Genomic DNA, 14,646 nt, shown 5'->3' on the forward strand with positions numbered 1-14,646 from the left:
TTAGTCCCTTAGGAAATTTTGGTTCAGACATAGCACATGGTTTCAATGAAGTCTTAATGGTTGCCTAATTTTCTGGCTCCTTGACTACACAGGAAAGGAGGTCAAGGGATTTCCCCAAGGGTCACACAAACCACCTTGCCACAACTGAGGATTATCTCACAATGCAGCCTTCCTGGTGAACCAGAAAAGAATTAGACTTTTTTTATGATTGTCTTTTTATGTATATCATATAACTTGTGTTGGAACCGATGGCTTGGTTGAATAGTGGTATTATTTCATTAGGAAGGTCTTTCAAACAAATTAGAGGCAGGGCAGTAGGTGTAGAATCAGAAAAAACTGGGTTTAAAGACCACCTCCACATGACCCTGGACAAGACACAACTTCTGCACCCTCCCCTCCCCTTCCCTTCCCCACCAAAAAGAAAAGGCAGCCATCATTGGGGATCTAAGAAGCCATTTAGGTTTTTTTCCTATTGGAAGAGGGAGTTCTTCACACTCCCCTCCCCACCCCACCCAAATCTTTCATGTATTTATGCATGCAAAGTCAGAAGTAAGAATGGCAATCAACCAACAAATATTTATTAAAGGCCTACTGTATTTCATTATAGTTCATCACTGGTATGTCTTTTCAGGTTCCACACTTTTCTAAGTTTCACCAATTTGGTGCATGGATGATACAGTCTTTAGGCTGTCTGCCTTATGGATGGGTTGAGAAAGAAGGAGGTAGAAATTAAGTCTGTAAGTACACACAAAAAATAAAATCATAAGCTATCCTAAGGGGAAAGGACCTGAGACAGCTACCATTTCAAAATAAAAATTCCTTATCCTAGAGATAGCTACATGATTCGATGGACAGGATACTGAGCTTGGAGTCAGGAAATCTGGGTTCAAATCCAGCCTCGACACTTCCTAACTGTGACCCTGGCAAGCCCCATAAATACAGTCTGCCTCAGTTTCCCCATCAATAAAATTGGGAATATATTAGGAACTATCTTTGCTGGGAGGTTCAAACAAGATAATATTTGTACAATGTCTTGCAAATCTTAAAAAACTATGTAAAATGTTAGTTATTATTAGTCATTTTGATACTCTTCATTTTATAGATGAAGAAATGGAGGCACTGAAATGGAGAATAGAGGTCATATAGTTTATAAGGAGCAGAAGTGGGGCTGTAACTAAAATCTCCCAAGTTTAAGTTCAATGCACTTTAGTTTTTTTTAATGATATTTGCATTTAAATGTTTAAGCTTTAAAACTGCATTAAGATTTTTGACTCATTCTGACTGATGCTTTGAATTATTAACTTGGTATAAAATTGTTTGTTTTTCAATCAAAGGTTCCATTGGCAAAATCACAAATTTCTTAGTTTTCATCTAAGAGAGGTTCATTAAAAACAGCAACAGCAATAACAACAGAAGTGTTTATATTATATACAAGGGTAGAATGTGGTAGATGTACATGTGGAAGTTTTAGGCTTCATGAACTTTATCTCTGGAAAAGAAAAGAGGCAAAAGTAATAACTATGATAAACATTTATTTGTAGATAAACACAGAAAATTCAAATGTGTGTACAGAGCAAACATTTCTTTATAAAGATGATGAAATACAAATTTTATCATCAGTACATTTGTATCAGTTTAGACCTGTTGATCTTCATAGATTATTTTATTGACAGTGACTTGGTAACTATTTCCAGTTGTTAATTCTTGGGATATGATGCAGGTGGCGGCGGCAATCTTTTCACAATTTCAGCTGCTATCCTCAGGTAAGCTTTGGCCTGTAAAATATAAAAAAAGTGAATGGAACATAAAAATTCAGTTTACTTTTGTTTTTCCCTTGAATTGCGAGGGAGCTTGGTGTGGAAAGGGCACTGGAATGAGTTAGGAGAGAGAGAGATAGACATTGACTACCACAAAGAAAGGATGCAAGATTCCTAATCTCAACCCAGTTCCCCTCTTCCACATAATTATTGTGGTAAGGATAAGATCTTTGGGAAAATACATAAATACAAATAATTCTGAACTCCAACAATTAACTAGCTGTGTGACCTTGGGCAAATCACTTCACTTATCTGAGGCTCTGGTTTCTTCATCTGTAAAATGGGGTAATAATACTTGACTATGTAGCTCACATGGTTTTTGTGAGGAAACGTTTTGTAAACTGTATTTGTAAACTACACAAATGTACATTTATAAACTAAATATAAACATAAACTGGGGCAGCTTGGTGGTGCAGCGGATAGAGCACCAGCCCTGGAGTCAGGAGCACCTGAGTTCAAATCCGCCCTCAGACACTTAATAATTACCTAGCTGTGTGGCCTTGGGTAAGCCACTTAACCCCACTGCCTTGGAAAAAAAAAAATATATATATATATATAAACATAAACCACATAAATGTACGTTATTGTCACACTTCTAACAGAAAATTACTGAGAGCAGAAAATAAGAATATTTAGTAGAAGATGCTGTGGACATTGTATTTTGAAAAGCAGACTCCTGTGAAGGTGATTTTCTGATAACATCAATACAAAAGCTTTTCCTTACATTCAAACTCAAATATCAATGAGCCAGGACCTAGTCCAATTGTTGAAGATAGAAGTCTTCATCTGTCGTAAAAATGTATGTATGCTGTGACAAGACTTGGAGTGGCTTTCTTGGGGCAGCTAGGAAAACTTCTATGTAGTTAACAGTGTTCCTAACATATATCTCTGTATACCGCTCTTGTTCTAAGATGCTGTCTGGTATTGGCCTTAATAGGTTGCGCTTTCTTTCCAAATCTGGCACTTATAAAATTCAGGTGCAGCATTTATTTGGAATTATTTTTTTCACAAATACATATGTGTATGTATTTATGAACTTGCATCATGTCTATAGTTCTGCAGGGTGTCCCAAAAGTCTTAGTGCATATTGAGGCACTTAAGATGGGGACAGGCAGGCACAGTGGTACATATATGTTATCCTTGCTATTGGGTAAGTATCTTGAGCTCAGTTCTGATTTAAAGCTATAAAAATCTAAAACTGCCAAGACTTTCAGGAAAGCTTATATATAGGTATCTATTTATACATATTTATACCCACTTGTGTGTATATATACACATATATATGTGTGTGTGTGTGTGTGTGTGTGTGTGTGTGTGTGTGTGTGTAGGCACATTCAAATGGACATATGCACATGGGCATACTTGTACATTCATGTTTACATGTGTGAATATATACATAAAATCACCCAGCTCTGAGGATAAAGAATGTATTTAGGAAGAGATTATATTTTCATAGCAAAATAGTATAGCCATTTATTATACACCCCCAACATAGTCTCTTCTATCACTGGAGCACAGTTCCTGCTTTAAAACCAATCTTGTGGGGAAGCTAGGCGATGTAGTGGATAATGTACCAGCCCTGGACTCAGGAGTACCTGAGTTCAAATTTGGCCTCAGACACTTGATACTTACTAGCTGTGTGGCCTTGGGCAAGTCACTTAATTCCAATGCCTCACCAAAAAATAAAATAAAACTAATCTTGTCTCTTTATGCCATACTTTATCTAATTTGTGACTTGAGACACTGCTATATTACTGGGCCACTTAGAGATGGCCCATAAGAACTCATAAGATGCAACAAGAAGATTCTTCAAAATAATTTACATGTCTACTGAGATTCAGAGCTGGAAAGATTCTTACACAACTCCCTCACTTTATAGTGGTTAAATGATTTGCGCAAGATTATGCTTGTGCAAATATAAGTGCCAGATATAGGCTTTACATATTTGAAAAATAGTATTCAAGGAGACAGCTGGATAGTTAAAGAAATTGTGTCTGCTTGTTTAATCATTCATATTACTTAGAGTATGTCAGCACATAAATAACTGGCAAGAGTTAAAACTGTTATTATAATAAGATTTACAAAGCACTTTATATGCATGTGATTTCATTAGATCTTCAGTTACTGTTGCTGTTGTTGTTGTTGTTGTTGCTGTTCCTACTTCATCCTCAAAGAGGACCAAGGATATCAGAAGGGCGATATAGTGACTTGTGAGTAAATTGGTTTTAAGTGGGGCAGAGTCACCGGCTTCACCCTCTTAGAGTTCAGTGGCAAGACATATGTCTGGATGACTGGTGATGGTTCCAGATGCAGTGGGAGACCTAGACCTTTTTAAGCTAAGGTCTTTCCCAGCTCTCAGTTGATCTGAGACAACACCCATTTGGTGATTAGGCTAGGTAAGAAGTGAGGCATGGCCTAGTTTGCCTTCTCCATAAGCCCTTAGAGTTGTTTTTTCATTCATTCGGTCACTAACACCACTGGGTGCTTGTAGTGTAGAGTGGAGTCTGAGAGACAGAGGTGAGGAGGGAGTGCATTTCAGGTATAAGATACAGCTCATTAAATGCCCTGAGGTGGGAGATGCTGAATTGGGAGAAAAGGGGAGTATTAGAAGATAAAGTTAGACAGCTACATGGAAGTCAGGAGATGGAGAGAGAGAGAGAGAGAGAGAGAGAGAGAGATGTCTTTAAATGAAGGGTTAAGGAGTTGGTGTTATGACCTGTAGGCAATTGGAAGGGAATGAAGATTCTCTGGAAGGTGAATGACCTGGTCAGATCTTTGTCTTAGGAAGAATATTTTGGTAGTGGGAGGAGACCACAGGCAAGGAGATTAATAAGGAGGCCATTCTGTTAGTCCAAGTAAAAGTTAGTGAGGGCCTGGATTAAGATTGTGGCTATATGACTAGAGAGAAGGGGGCACATGAGAGAGAGAGGCTGCAGAAGTAGAATTGATTTTTTTTGTTGTTGTTTTTGTCAATTAACCATATCCAACTCTTTGTGGGGTTTCCTTGGTAAAAAGAAAACAAATCTTGCTATTTCCTTCTCCAGATCATTTTACAGCTTAGGAAACTAAGGCAAACAAGGTTAAGTGACTTGCCCAGGGTCACACTTCTAGTAAGTGATTTGAACTCACAAAGATGATTCTTCCTGGTCTGATACTCCATTCGCTGTGTCCATTAGCAGCCTAGGACTGATAAGACTAATGGTCATGATAGTAAAGGGGGAGTCAAACAGGAATCAGACAATTTGAACCAGGGTGACTGAAAAGATGATGGTTCTTACAACAAAATGGGGAAGTCTGGAGGAAGGGTAATTAAGGATGAAAGATAAATTCTGTTTGGGCATAATGAGTTAGAGATGTTTAAAGGACATCCAGGTGGAAAAAATCCATTATGTAGCCTGTGATGCAGGTAACTCCTTCTTTGTGACCTCTATCCCCCTAATTAGAAGGTTGCAGGTCAAAGATGACAATTCCTTTTGCATTCTCGTGCTTTGATTATTGAGAGAGGTAGCAGGTAAGATGACAGTACACAAGAACTCCCCACCCATTTTCTGTAGGCAAGAGGACTAGTCTGATTGTTTTCAAAGAGTTGTTAAATATTCTTCATTCCCTAATGTCTTCTTGATTGCAATTTCTTCCTACAATTTGGGGAAAAGCTTGAACTTCTTCTCATTCTCCTTTTCTTCCCACAAGCATACTTTGCTCAGGTTCCAGGATGTACATTCCTCTCTTGATGGACATGGTCAGTGAAGACTAAAGACATACTTCCCTCTTTTACATTAAAGTCATATCCAAAGTTCTCTTCGGTCCAGTAAGACTTCCCTCCTTTGTGCACTCTCCTTGGGAACTTATTGAGAAGAAAGGGGAAGGATCAATGTGGGCTTACCATGTGCCAGGTACTGTACTCTTTTGAGATTATTATTATCTCTTTTGATATTCACAACAACCATGGAAGGTAAGTACTTTTATTATGCTCATTTCATAGATAAGGAAACTGAGGCAGAGGTTAAGTAACTTGCCCAAGTTCACACTAATCCTCAGGCACCAAAGGAATTATTCCTTTTTTGTTGTTGTTATTATTGTTGTTGTTTAAGGATTGGATCACTACATTTCACCTAAAGTCAACCCCCTTACTGATGCAGCCCAGAAATCCTAATTCCAAGAGATCTGCTAGTGTCCTCTTCCCTAGTCACAGGGATTCCAAATAAGGATACTGAACCAGTTGACCATGGTCACACAACTGATAAGATGTGAGAAGAGATGTGATGACTCTTGACTCTAGTGTTCTTTTTACTTTATCATACTTTCTTTCCTTAGACTAACTGGGAAATGATGTTTTTTTCCCTGCCAAGAATAATCTAACAATTTTATTTAAAGGGAACAGCTTCTTTCAAGAGTTTACTTCAGAACACTAGATACGGTTTAACATCATGGACTAAAGGAATATAAAATCTTTTAAATGCATATACCACAAACACAGAGTATTCTAAAGGTTTTAAAGCTAATTCTAAGAATGGTTATAACAAACCCCACTATGACCAACAGAAGCAATCATTCTTGTTTAAATGAAAGTTTATGAGCCACAAATGAAAGCAGGCTACCATATAACTATTAATATAACTTTTTTCTCTTAAACCTAATGTATTATTGCAATATTATAGTCTTTGTGAAAACATTTTTAATAGCTCTTCAAGATACGAAAGTCTAATGTTTTACAATGAAAATTCAGAATTTACAAAAAGGAACTGAGAGAAGGGCATATTTCCATAATCTTCTAGTCTTTTACCTCACATTAGATACATAAACCTATAGGATTATGGAAAACATTTAACCGAAAAATCACAATGCTGTTTAACCTTTGCTTTTTAATAGCGTTCCAAAGCTTAGACTTCTAATGAATACATCATGTTTGCAGCCATAGCTGGGCGGCTACTTACTGAAGCATTCAGCATGATAGGTTTCAGAGCTGGAAGAGTTCATCTGCCCCACCCTCTCATTTAATAGAAGAAAAAAAGAAAACGGGCCCAGAGAGGGGAGGTAATTTGCCAAAGTTCACACAGCTAGTAAGGAGCAGAGCCAGGTAAGAGCTTTTATTCCAAATCTGGTATTCTTCATGATATAATTCTGCCTCCATAAATCAGGAGAAGAGTTTTCTCAAACCATGTTTACTCACAGAGGTCTTTTTAAAAGGGTCTGATAGTGCTCATTTTAAAAAAATGTATTTGGTACATATATGCAAAGCACTGTCCTAGACCTTCTGAGGGATTGTAGGACAGGGTCCTTGCCTTCAAAGAATTTGTAATAATGTGATAGAAGAATTTACAAGCTACTATGACCAAGGCCTTCTATAACCCATCCCTTGCAGAATGATTATGTGAAAACCTTTTTTAAAAAATCCAGAATCAACAAAGTGGCAACAACATAAACAGCATATGCAAAAGGTCTAAATTGAGATTTCTGAAACCACTGCTGTTGCCTCTTTTCTACCCACATAGTGATCTTCCCCTTCAACTTGTGTGATCTGTTTAATGTGCCATCTGTAAACTCAGATAATACAGCTGGATTCAACTTGTTTGCTTTATCATTACCAAGCAACAGAAGATAGATTGTGAGGGAAAAAATGCAAGAGTTTTATGAGCTTTTTGTCTGTGTTTTCCCCTCCCTCCAAGGATTTAGACTTCTCATTCATCATCCACAGTCATTTTCATATTAATATTATATGGTCATGATTTCAAAATTACAGTTTAATGAATTTTCCTTTTGTATTTGGCAATCTCTGCGAGAAGGATCTTAGACTACATCTTTCAGAAAGCAAGCAGCACAATTTTTCCTTATTAAAAAGGAATAAAACTATAAATTTAATCAGCAGAACATGGGTGAGTCTATTTTCTTTCTTGCCCTGATCAAAGACAAAAACTGTTTTTGATTGAGTCAACACCATTTATAATCATAGTGACATGTGACAAGCTGTTAAGCCCTGGCTCTGGGGAGGGTACTACTCTTATTCTTCCCTACTGTAGGCTTCAGCTGTGCTTTAAATTGGCCCCCGTGTTCCGAGTTTTATTTACTTGCAATTCTAGGGGATAACTGTTGCATCAACAACCTTCCCTCCAGCTTTGTGCATGTGTACAGTTAGGTTTGATTTTAACTTTGGTCAGAGTGGCTCATAGCTACACAAGATGACTTGGGAAAGCCCCTCTTTGTGTGTGTGTGTGTGTGTGTGTGTGTGTGTGTGTGTATCTCCTAAATTTCACAAATTGCAGACCATTCCTTTGAGTACTAACTAAAAGAGTCAATATTATTATCCCCTGCCAACAATGCCTTTTATTTTTCTTTCAGGCTTTTTTTTTTGCAAGGCAGTGGGGGTATGTGGCTTGCCCAAGGCCACACAGCTAGGTAATTATTAAGTGTTTGAGGTCGAATTTGAACTCAGGTCCTCCTGACTCCAGGGCCAGTGCTCTATCCACTGCGCCACCTAGCTGCCCCAACAATGCCTTTTAAAACTGTAAATATTCAGGGAGGGAGGGGTTCACTTCAAGCTTCTATTACCTTAGCATAAATGAACTTAAAAACAAAGAATAAAAGTCCTAGGATTTCAATACAATTGGATAGGAAAGAACCCAAGAAATGTCCAATAAGACAAACCTTGCTGTTACATAATTTTGACTCTGGCTTTTCCTGTATATAAACCCCTAAGAAGAAAAAAAGAAAATGAATGGCCTACCATCTGAAAATTAACAACTTGATAGGTTCTATTTCACTATTATTAACTTTTCTGTACATCCCTGCCCAATTTAACTTGGAGGAAAAAGATATGGGTTTGAGTCCCAGTTTCAGACTTTATCATCTATATAATACAGGATAAAAGTCTCTCTGACTTCCAAAAGTCTCATATGTAAAAGGGGAATAATAATACTCAGACTATTTCACAGAGATGCTAGGAGGATTAAGATGATGATGATGATGATGATGATGATGATGATTATGATAGCTAGCATTTACATAGCACTTTAAAGTTTGCAAAGAACTTTACAAATATCTCATTTTAGCATCAAAACAATCATAGGGTATAGGGTGTTATCTCCATTTTACAAATAAAGAAATTGAGGTAGACAGGTTAAATGACTTGCCCAGGGTTGGCAAAACTATAAAATAGGTTTTGAATTTGGGTCTTCCTGACTCTAGGTCAAACATGCTATATACTTCTAGATAATATGTGCCCTTTAAAACTGTAAGTTGATATTTAGTGTAAACTATTATTGTTGTTGTTGTTAATGGTAGTGTCACAACTGTGGTTAGGCTCTGAAAAGTTTTTTTCATCTGATAACTCTAGGGGGGGAAAAGGATAATGGCTATCAGTAACTAAGGTTAATGCTTCCATTTAATGGAGAAGGATTGAAACTAGATACTATGCTTTCTTAAAGAGTTGAGACAACAGATCTGTGGCTGGAGCTCCATTCATTCAGCTATATTCTGGTCCCATGAATATCATTCAATAATTGTGAGTTTAAATTACTTCAAAAAAATTAATTGATACTCATTATAAGAAATAGCACAAATGGGGTGGCTAGGTGGCACAGTGGATAGAGCACTGGCCCTGGATTCAGGAAGACTTGAGTTCAAATTTGACTTCAGACACTTAATAATTACCTAGCTGTGTGGCCTTGGGCAAGCCACTTGACCCCATTGTCTTGCAAAAACCTAAAAAAAAAAAAATAGCACAAATGGAAAGGGATACCTTTCAAATCATTGTGGGAAAGGTATCCAAAGAGTTAGCACACCAAATATGAGCAGTTTCATGGGGTAAGAACTAGATTTAATTATAAATTTGTATGTTAATTGTGAATTGGGGCTCACATCCATTCTTCATTCAACTATAAATTCATAGCAGGAAGAGTTGTGAACTGGAATCTTGGCTGGACATAAAGACATAATTTTAAAAAGCAGCTTTTAAACACAACAGTTGGAAGTATCCTTAAGAGCAGAACATTACAAAGTGAATGAAACAAGTTTCTTTACCTTATAGTAGTTGTATTTTAATTCTCTTCCACTTTCAACCCCTGAGGGTTGCCAGTGTGGCCACATGTAGCCCCTCCTATTCTACCAACACTAAGAAATCCTCTCTCCTTTTTTTTTCAGATTAAAAAACTGAGTCTCTGAGACGTTAAATGATTTGTTCAAGGTTACAGGTAAACATCTTCCCCAATTTTGCTGGGGAAACTTGAGACTCAGAGAGGTGAAGGAACTTGCCCACAATCACCAATTAACAAGAAGCAGAGGTGAACCTTGACCAGAAGAGATTATAAACTCTAGTCTAACATTTCTAACTTCCTGTTGGATTTCTCTACATAGACCTCCAAAACTCAACATATCAAAAACCAGAATTTAATATCTTTTCCCCAAAATTCATTCTAACTTCACTTCTTGGAAGTCTATCAATCCTTCCAAAGTGACTCAAATTCCAACCTAGAGTTTTCCTTGGCTCTTTGTTCTTCCTCATCCCTCATATTGCTTCTGCCTCCACAGTGTCTTTTCAAGGTTCCCCATTTTCTTCACTTCCATGATCATTACCCTTGTGCAGATCTTTATGATGCCTGGGCCATTTAAGTATCTTACTACCTGGTCTATTCACCTCAAGTCTCTCCTCTGTCTAATGCATCCTGCACATGCCTGCTAACGTGATTTTCCTAAAGCTCATGTCTCATATCCCTTTCCTGCTCAAAAAAGTTCCAGTGACTCCCACTTGCTAATGGGATCAAATCTAAATCTACCTCCAAGTTAGGTTCTAACCTACCTTTCTAAGCATATTATACATTATACTCTGGAGGATGCACTACAATTTAGGCAAACTGGCCTATTTTCTGAATCCAGTACTCACACTTCAACCCTAGAAATTCCTTGGCATTTACTTTGTATATTTAAAATTTTTCTTTTTATGTGTGCATACCAGGATAACCGTGGTGATGCTATTTAAGACAGATAACCTATCTATAAGTCTTTAGAATAAGGTTTCACAACTGTCACTTAACAGAGTTGATGATACCTTTCAGTTACAAGGAGATGAAATCAAATTTGAACATGCAACAGCCTGCATTCTACTACTGATCCCATCAATCTTGTTACTTGATTTTTAAGTTTTGTTATTCATGGGAACATATCTTTTTTCCCTTCATCATGTTATAAAGTTATAGTTGCTGCCCTGAATTGCCATGTCTTTGGTAAGTCAAGACGAGAAAAAAAGCAGGACTGTACAAATGCATCTCATTTAGGAGAGTTAGAGAGAGTGGAAAAGACAAAGTTCAATATACAATAAAAACTTGTTAAAAAAAAAAAAAAAGGAAAGCAGGGGCAGCTAGGTGGCATAGTGGATAAAGTACCGGCCTTGGAGTCAGGAGTACCTGGGTTCAAATCCGGTCTCAGACAATTAATAATTACCTGGCTGTGTGGCCTTGGGCAAGCCACTTAACCCCATTTGCCTTGCAAAAACCTAAAAAAAAAAAAAAAGCTAGAGAATAATTATTTACTTATCAAAAGGTATCACCATAGATTTTCTCTGAATAAATGGTTCCCTGAAGGTATTTAAAATGTTACTTTATTTAGAAAAAATTTAATTTGTATACAGTTTTTTTTAATCCAAAATTCAGGTATATAGTTGGTTTAGGAATATTTAATTTTTTTTTTGCAAGGCAATGGGGTTAAGTGACATGCCCAAGGTCACACAGCCAGGCAATTATTAAGTATCTGAGGCCGGGTACTCCTGACTCCAGAGCCAGTGGGTGCTCTATCCACTGTGCCACCTAGCCACCCCGGGAATATTTAATTATGAAGAAAAATGTTCTTCTTAAAGGTTATTAGAAAATGTTGAGAAGTTTGTTTTTGTTTTTTAATATTTGCTATAAAACAGATACCTATGGGGAAGACAATATATAATAATTTCCTCCATTTTCTATCGTACCCTACTAAACACAAAAGATTCCAGGAACTGTAACTATCTGGAAATAAGTACTGTAAATAAAATTATACACACACACACACACACACACACACACACACACACACACACACACACACACACACACACACACACATATATATGTATGTATGTATGTATATGGACCTTTAAAGCAGTTCATGATCTACTTAGAGAAAAGCTTCTTGAGACTTCACTCAGCATCTATTTACTTATTTTATACACAATTCTATCAAGTTTAATGGTGCTAGTTTCCTATTCTACTGTTTATTAAAAGCAGCAAATTAGATGGGGAAAGTGGCTACTAGAATCATGTGTATAAATAGCACTGAGAATGGTGAATGACTACTTGAGTTTCTAAAGTTCCCTTTAGAAAAAGTCTAAAAATTTTTAAAAAGAAGACACAAGAGATCATTTTAGGATAGAACAACCAGCCTTATTTGTGTCAATGGACCTTAAGGGAATTACTGTATTACAGAGTGGTATAATAATTGACATTCATAATGTTAACCTTGAGATTCAAGAAAACGTTACATTTTTTTAAATTTTTTAAATTTTTTAAAATTTTTTATTTTTATTAAAGATTAATTGAGTTTTACAATTCTCCCCCAATCTTGCTTCCCTCCCCCCACCCCCACCCCACAGATAGCACTCCGTCAGTCTTTACTTTGTTTCCATGTTGTGCCTTGATCCAAATTGGGTGTGATAAGAGAGAAATCATATCCTTAAAGAGAACAGAATTCTCAGAGGTAACAAGATCAGACAATAAGATATCTAGTTTTTTTTTTCCAAATTGTACTTTGTTCAAACTCCACAGCTCCTTATCTGGATACAGATGGTACTCTCCTTTGCAGACAGCCCAAAATTGTTCCTGATTGTTGCCCTGATAGAATGAGCAAGTCCTTCAAGGTTGAACATCACTCCCATGTTGCTGTTAGGGTGTACAGTGTTTTTCTGGTTCTGCTCATCTCACTCAGAATCAGTTCATGCAAATCCCGTCCCTCCTGGTTTCTAATAGAACAATAGTGTTCCATGACATACATATACCACAGTTTGCTAAGCCATTCCCCAATTGAAGGACATTTACTGGATTTCCAATTCTTTGCCACCACAAACAGGGCTGCTATAAATATTTTTGTACAAGTAATGTTTTTACCCCTTTTCCTCATCTCTTCAGGATATAGACCCAGTAGTGGTATTGCTGGGTCAAAGGGTATGCACATTTTTGTTGCCCTTTGGGCATAGTTCCAAAGGGTTGGATGAGTTCACAGCTCCACCAACAGTGTAATAGTGTCCCAGATTTCCCACATCCCTTCCAACACTGATCATTATCCTTCCTGGTCATACTGGCCAATCTGAGAGGTGTGAGGTGGTACCTCAGAGAAGCTTTAATTTGCATTTCTCTAATAATTAATGATTTAGAGCATTTTTTCATATGGCTATGGATTGCTTTGATCTCCTCATCTGTAAATTGCCTTTGCATATCCTTTGACCATTTGTCAATTGGGGAATGGCTTTCTGTTTTAAAAATATGACTCAGTTCTCTGTATATTTTAGAAATGAGTCCTTTGTCAGAATCATTAGTTGTAAAGATTGTTTCCCAATTTACTACTTTTCTTTTGATCTTGATTACATTGGTTTTATCTGCACAAAAGCTTTTTAATTTAATGTAATCGAAATCATCTAATTGGTTTTTAGTGATGTTCTCCAACTCTTCCTTAGTCATAAACTGTTCCCCTTTCCATAGATCTGAGAGGTAGACTAGTCCTTGATGTTCTAATCTGCTTATAGTATTGCTTTTTATGTCTATGTCCTGTAACCATTTGGATCTTATCTTGGTTAAGGGTGTGAGGTGTTGGTCTAATCTAAGTTTCTTCCATACTGACTTCCAATTATCCCAGCAGTTTTTATCAAAGAGGGAGTTTTTATCCAGGTGGCCTAACTCTTTGGGTTTATCAAACAGCAGATTACTAAACTCCTCTCCTATTTTTACACCTAGTCTATTCCACTGGTCCACCACTCTATTTCTTAGCCAATACCAAACAGTTTTGATGACTGATGCTTTATAATATAATTTTAGATCAGGTAGTGCTAAGCCACCTACGTTTGCATTTTTTTTTTCATTAAGCTCCTGGCAATTCTTGACTTTTTATTTCTCCATGTAAATTTACTTACAATTTTTTTCTAACTCATTAAAGTAATTTTTTGGAATTTTGATTGATAGCGCAAAAACAGATAGTTCAGTTTTGGTAGAATTGTCATTTTTATTATATTAGCTCTCCCTATCCATGAGCAGTTGATATTTGCCCAGTTATTTAAATCTGATTTAATTTGTGTGAGAACTGTTTTATAATTGTTTTCAAAAAGATTCTTAGTCTGTCTTGGCAAACAGACTCCCAAATATTTTACACTGTCTGAGGTTACTTTGAATGGGATTTCTCTTTCTAGCTCTTCCTGCTGTTTCTTGCTAGACATATAAAGAAAAGTGGAGGATTTATGAGGGTTTATTTTATAACCTGCAACTTTGCTAAAATTGCTAATTGTTTCCAGTAGTTTTTTAGATGATTTCTTGGGATTCTCTAGGTAGACCACCATGTCATCTGCAAAGAGTGAGAGTTTTGTCTCTTCCTTCCCAATTCTAATTCCTTCAATTTCTTTTTCTTCTCTAATTGCTGATGCTAACATTTCTAATACAATATTGAATAGTAGTGGTGATAATGGGCACCCTTGTTTCACCCCTGATCTTATTGGGAATGCCTCTAGCCTCTCCCCATTGAATATAATGCTTGTTGATGGTTTCAGATACATACTGCTAACTATTTTAAGGAACAGTCCATTTATTCCTACACTCTCTAGTGTTTT

General features: G+C 36.8%; 1 protein-coding gene across 2 annotated transcripts in view; it reads right to left on the reverse strand.

The window, feature by feature from the left end:
• Positions 1 to 1,530: 1,530 nt before the first annotated feature.
• The window catches only part of NUBPL (NUBP iron-sulfur cluster assembly factor, mitochondrial), a 363,985-nt gene continuing 350,869 nt past the window's right edge, over positions 1,531 to 14,646 (reverse strand). The window contains exon 10 of one of the 2 annotated variants that reach the window (XM_074235356.1): positions 1,531 to 1,775. In XM_074235356.1, the coding sequence (XP_074091457.1) occupies positions 1,760 to 1,775 (16 nt within the window). In that variant the 3' untranslated portion in view covers positions 1,531 to 1,759. The remainder of the gene's footprint in view (positions 1,776 to 14,646) is intronic. The other variant, XM_074235355.1, reaches the window with a different exon arrangement.

This window comes from Macrotis lagotis, chromosome 4 (assembly GCF_037893015.1).
Source record: "Macrotis lagotis isolate mMagLag1 chromosome 4, bilby.v1.9.chrom.fasta, whole genome shotgun sequence".
Classification (NCBI taxonomy): domain Eukaryota; kingdom Metazoa; phylum Chordata; class Mammalia; order Peramelemorphia; family Peramelidae; genus Macrotis; species Macrotis lagotis.